At 35.7% G+C, this 5,761-nt stretch overlaps 1 protein-coding gene across 1 annotated transcript; it reads left to right on the top strand.

Moving 5' to 3' along the window:
- Window positions 1–982: 982 nt before the first annotated feature.
- On the top strand, window positions 983–1,648 carry LOC120146329 (BES1/BZR1 homolog protein 2-like). Its single transcript, XM_039159923.1, has 2 exons — window positions 983–1,192; window positions 1,280–1,648. Exons 1-2 carry the CDS (start codon window positions 983–985, stop codon window positions 1,646–1,648), a joined length of 579 nt encoding a protein of 192 aa, XP_039015854.1.
- The last annotated feature ends 4,113 nt before the right edge of the window (window positions 1,649–5,761 follow it).

Here is a 5,761-nt window from a genome sequence, read left to right as displayed (position 1 = left end):
CAAACACAGCGGCAATGGAATGAAATCAACTTACAGTAGCGACCATAATAACTAAACCTACTAAAATATGGCATCATAACAGTACATAACACCAAAACTTCATCAATCTTCAACCCATCTCAACATCATCCAGTCCCCATATCATACTAACACCAATACAAACCAAGCATGTATATAGAGTTATAACAAAGTGGACAACAATTCCGATATACCGCAAATACAACACCAAATGGATACATCAACTCAGCAACAAAAACCATATTCATCGAACATAAACAACCTCCCCACAGTGGCATAAACGAAGGCCAACAATAGTCTTTCGCAACACTACACAGCACCAGCAAATCTCTAACTGCAGGAATAGGCCTTTCTGTCATTTTCGTTTTCTATTGAGCTTTTCCTTGACAAATATACTGGTATGAATATATCAATGCTAACTACTTTTATTTTCTCTTCCTACCGTGTATCTGATTTCATGTTATTCTGTTGAGAAAGGGATTGGTTTCTAGTCAAAAGGGTCTTACTTGTTCGGGCATTTCAGTATGCCATAGATTAACCAAACTACACATTTCCTTTTTTCCACGAACCAAAAATTAAAAACACAAAACATGCCATAAAAAATCCTTAACAAAAAACCAATCCACCACGTGACAGGGCAGGGCAGTTTCATGTTTTCCAACCTTGATTAGGCTATCATCAATACTAGTATTCTTTTCTGGGTTTATATCACTTTAGATTACTTGTATTCAACCAAGTGTGAAATCAAAAGAGAAAGACAGGGCCAGAAACATAGGAAGAATCTAAGAAACCAACGTTACGAAAGCCTAAAACTTTCCCAACTTCAACCATAGAGCAAAGCAATATTTTCGTGAGAAATAGATTTGGTCTCATGCGTGTCTCTATTGGGACTCCACACATTTCTGCATCTTCTTCTCCCAAGGTTGGAACTTGAAAGAGAGAAAAAAGTAAGAAATTAGTGAAGATGATAGGGAGATTACTCACATGGAAAGAAAGGGAGAACATTAAGAGGAGAGAACAGAGAAGAAGAGCCATAGCTGCAAACATATACTCTAGACTCCGAGCTCAAGGAAATTATAAGCTCCCCAAATATTTCGACAATAACGAGGTCTTGAAAGCTCTTTGTGCCGAGGCTGGTTGGATCGTTGAAGAAGATGGCACCACTTACCGCAAGGTTTCCTTTTCCCTTCACTTCACTTGTATGGAATTTTACTTTTTGAAGCTTGTTCTAAAATGGGTTTCTGTTCATCTTTTGATGCAGGGATGCAAGCCACCTCTGTTGGAGCTCGGAGCGACTTCGACCAACATCAGTTCATGTTCATCTATTCAACCCAGTCCAGAGTCTTCATCTTTCCCAAGCCCCGAACCTTTCTACCATACGAGTCCCTCATCTTCCTTATGCTCGAGTCTAACTCGTTTCGATTCAAATACCTCGACTCACCTCCTTCCATTCCTCCGCAACATTGTAGCCATATCCAGCAGCGCTCCACTGACCTCGCCACTTTCTTCCCACACTAGAGGATCTAAGTTCAAATCTGACTGGGACTCCCTAAGAGCAACTCTAACACGGATGACTGGGCAACGACGGGTGGGCTGGAGAAGACCGACTGGTCGAATGCACCATTCATAGCGGTGTACAAGGGGTTCCACATTGTTCAAGATTCCATAAAAAGTCCCTAAATTCACACCCCAAAATTAACAGACCAAAAAAATCAAATTATTTACCTTATGAAATCACGTTCAAGATGCCAAGATGAAGGGAAAGAGATGAAGCTCTATCGAATCATTGCACTTGAAGACTTGAAGTTCTGTCGAATCGTTGCAGAAATAAAAATTGTGGAGAGTGGGGAGAGTTGAGAATCAAGAACGGCTAAATGACGGGATGGAGAAGAGTTGAGAAAATATTGTTTTTTAGATTTAGGGTTTTTTATTACCGCTTAATCAGGCTGTAAAATTGGGTTAATTATGAATTTGGTCATCAAAATATCATATTAATTAATATTTTTAAGATACATACAAATTGGTCACCAAAATTGATTTAAGAATATTGGGTTAAACATAAATGAAAGCACATAAACGAACATAACTGAACGTTCACGAACGTAAATGAACGAACGAGACCTATGTTCATGTTCGTTCATTTAATAAATAAATGTACATAAACGAACTTCCCGTCGCACGGTTCGTAAACGGTTTACTGAACTTTCAGTTCATTTACATGCCTATCTATAGAGGAGTATACTCCAAAAAAAAGAATAGGAGTAAAAATGACCATTTAGGTAAACATTGGAGGCTCTTTTTGGTATAATGCCTATATTAAAAATGTAGGAATCAAAATTAATAAATGAAAAATATAGTGGCCAAAAGGGCAATTGTAGTAACCAAATGGGAACAAATATAAACATGGTAAAAGACAAGGAAAAAATGTGAATGACATGAAGCACAAGCAATAAAATCAAGTAAAGCCATAAGTAACATATAGGGCTAAACCAGAAATTATTAAAATGATATATCAAATGTATGAACAACATAAAACATAAGCAAACAAGTAAAATGGACTAAAATGAAAATGCTAAAAAAATTAAAGGCTCGGGAAAAAACTTCATTTAATGGCTAAAGTGTAACTATTACAAATGTTGAGACCCTTCCTACACAAATATCCCCTAACAAGTCACGCGAGTCCCCTCACCCTAAACAATGTCATTTGACGCTCCATATATAAGGCAAATCTAGGGGGAAAGATCTCATGTTGCAATTTTTCTCTTTTTGCCTAAAATGGAAACACAAACCCTCTACTTTTTTTCTTTATATTTAGAGATAGAAGAACAAGGACCACCACGCCGACCGTCGTAGACGGGAATTAGAAATGGGCGAAATGAACCACTTCGATCCTAAAACCCCTAAAATGATATACCTAACTCTAAAATGAACCAAAATAAAACCCTCGAATACTCAAAACACTCAAAGCAATGGCTTTAGACTCGCCCCTCTCCAAACAATGGCTCAAAGCCTAAATTCTAGAGGTAAATAAGTTACCAGTGGTCTGAAAACCCCTTTGACTCCGATGAAGTAATCAACTACGTTTTGTGAAGACTAAGGGTAAGTTTTAGGGTTCCTTTTCTTCTAGTTTTTTTCTATTTCTTTTTTTCCTCTGATTTTTCTCTCCTCCCTATCTTTGGTTTGGTTAGCTGCTTATATATCTCCAAAAAATTCCAAGGAGGCTCTTTTTTTTTCTTATTTAGTTTCTTTTCATCCTTGCGAGTGAGGGAAAAAAGAGGTGCCTTTTCCAGTTGATTCGTCTACGTGGCTCAATCAAGGGCTAGGAGAGGCCCTCGATATCTCATAATATTTTTGCGCAAAAGGATGCCTCTGCCACTACCATTGTTGTAGCATTTAGAGAGGCAGCTAATGTGGTGTGGGGATCAAAGTCTGGCATATTTTAGTGGTGAGAACACAAAACAACACGTTTATGAGCTAGAACGTTTGGTGTGTGTGCCACACGTGTGGGCAAGTCAACGATTGAGATTCCACAACATTTGCAGTTAATTCATATATTAGGGTAAAACACTAATTTTGGTTTAATCTAGATCATTTTATATGGTCTATATATGATGGCTCCCATTGTACGGTGATGGAAGGGTTAGAAAACCTTTATGCATTGCTGAAAGGGTTAGAAACCCTAATTTCTTCACGCATGGGGTACCATTGGATCTCAAATAGATCCAACGACTGATGATATGCAAGGCTTTGAGAAAGCTAGAAACGCTAACTGCTTGGGTCACATGTGGGCTTCTTCTATTGGGCTCATTTGTTGGGAACTTGTATTGGGCTTGCTTTGTAATTAATTTAGGCTTGAAGTGTTTGGACATGTAACATGTTAAATAAAAAGTAAATGATATATATATATATATATGTGTGTGTGTGTGTGTTTAATATTTAATAACAATTAATAATCGATATATATATATATATACACTTATATTTAATATAATAATAATAAACCATAGTAAATAACAATTAATGTTAGTAGTAATGATATAATATTATATTATAATAATACTAACTAGTAACAATGATACTAATGATTATAAAAAATAAGAATAAAATGGATCTCAGACAAAATTAGGTGTCTACAACTTCCTCTCTTTACTCGTTGTTGTGGAACAAGAACAGAGCAAAGAAAAATGATAGCTAATTTTGTTTGGTCATATCGTAACTTCATTTTTCTGGAGCTCATTGATAACCCCGTAAAAAGGTTATATTTTGTGTTTTTTCTTAGGTTATTGGTTGTTTAAAAGCTCATTTAACTACATATAGTTGCATTTAGGTCTATAAAGTTGCATTTGGTGGTTTAATTTTGCTGCAACATTTTATTGTTGAAACTGGTGTTGTGTAAGGGGAAAGGTCATGTTTTGTTGATGATGTGCAAGTAACTGATGCTAAAGGAGACAAGGTAAAAAGGTTGAAACAGAATTGGAGAAATGCTACAAATTTTAGATAGCATTTCTCGGTGTAGAAAAAGACAAAAATGATGAAGATATCTTTAATCGTTGCCAGTTGTCTAGATATGAAACCTCCTCTACCAGCTGCCCAACCTAAGAATATGAAGACAATATTTCCTTAGGTTAAAAAAGGAATTAGAGTGTTTTATTGTGAATTTAAGAGTCTCTTGGGAGTTACAGTGTTTTATTGTGAATTTAAGTTAAGAGTTCTTGGAAGTTGGACATTTTTTAGTATAAATAAGATAAGAGATGAAGAGAAAGGGGTGAGGAAACAAGAGGAAAAACAAAGTGCTCCGTTCTTTTATTTTCTTTATTTTCTTCCTCCTTTTGTAGTGTTCTCCATAGCCAATATCCAAGGGGATAGTAAGCTAGGCCTTTGAGAGAAACTAGCTTACAAAATTGGTTCAAGAAAACTCACAACAGAACTTGGGAGTTCTCTTCTCCTTCCTTGTTTTTCACTTATATTTATTTGTGGCTTTTGTAATAGAATGAAATATTATTCTTGTGGATGATATGTACCCCACCATGAACTAACATTATTGGGTGTGGGTTTGCTTCGGATAATTACATTTTAATTTTAATGAATGGTTTATACTTCTATGTTTAAATACTGCTTTGTTCATTGTTTAAATGTTAATAGCTTAGAATTATAAGAGATTTCGAGAGTTAGACATTTTCTAAGTTTTGATGTCTAATATCAAGAGAGTTAAGTTAGATCAACATGAAAATGGAGCTAACCTAGGATGACAAGGTTTTAAATCGCCTTAGAGATATGGAAAGGGTTTCAATGACTAAAAGGGGTAGAACTTAATCAATAGGACTGTATTGCAGTTTATACTGAGAGGTATTGTCGTAGAATTTTATCTGTCAGGTTCCTTACTAGAGATAACCTAGGATCACTTTAGTAAAACCCGACGAGCAGCATACTCATGGAAAATGTGAACCATTCTAGAGACAAGGCATATGATTCCTTAGTAAACCCAATCGTTTATCCCTATTGTAGCTTATTTGTGAGAGGTTCTCAAGTTATCTTATTTCATAGTCCAGTGCTTAACTTTATTTTGCTATAGCAATTCTTTGACTTTACTTTGTTGTCTGCCATAGCATTTCACAATCGATACTTCAATAATTTTCCACAATATTCTCACTCAATTGTTTATACTGCCATATATATATATTTAATTCATATATTTTTGGTGCATTAGCTTAACTTGGAAATCCCTTCAATCCATATAGAGATG

Source organism: Hibiscus syriacus, unplaced genomic scaffold (assembly GCF_006381635.1).
Source record: "Hibiscus syriacus cultivar Baekdansim isolate YM2019G1 unplaced genomic scaffold, ASM638163v2 tig00110911_pilon, whole genome shotgun sequence".
In the NCBI taxonomy this organism is placed as follows: Eukaryota; Viridiplantae; Streptophyta; class Magnoliopsida; order Malvales; family Malvaceae; genus Hibiscus; species Hibiscus syriacus.
Note: the sequence above shows the minus strand (reverse complement) of the source record. Positions and strands in the feature narration are given on the sequence as shown.

Excerpts from the sequence above, each read along its gene's own strand:
- LOC120146329 (XM_039159923.1), top strand. The coding sequence starts at position 983 with ATGATAGGGAGATTACTCACATGGAAAGAAAGGGAGAACATTAAGAGG. Across the intron at positions 1,193-1,279 it reads ATGGCACCACTTACCGCAAG|GGATGCAAGCCACCTCTGTT; the intron begins GTTTCCTTTTCC and ends CTTTTGATGCAG.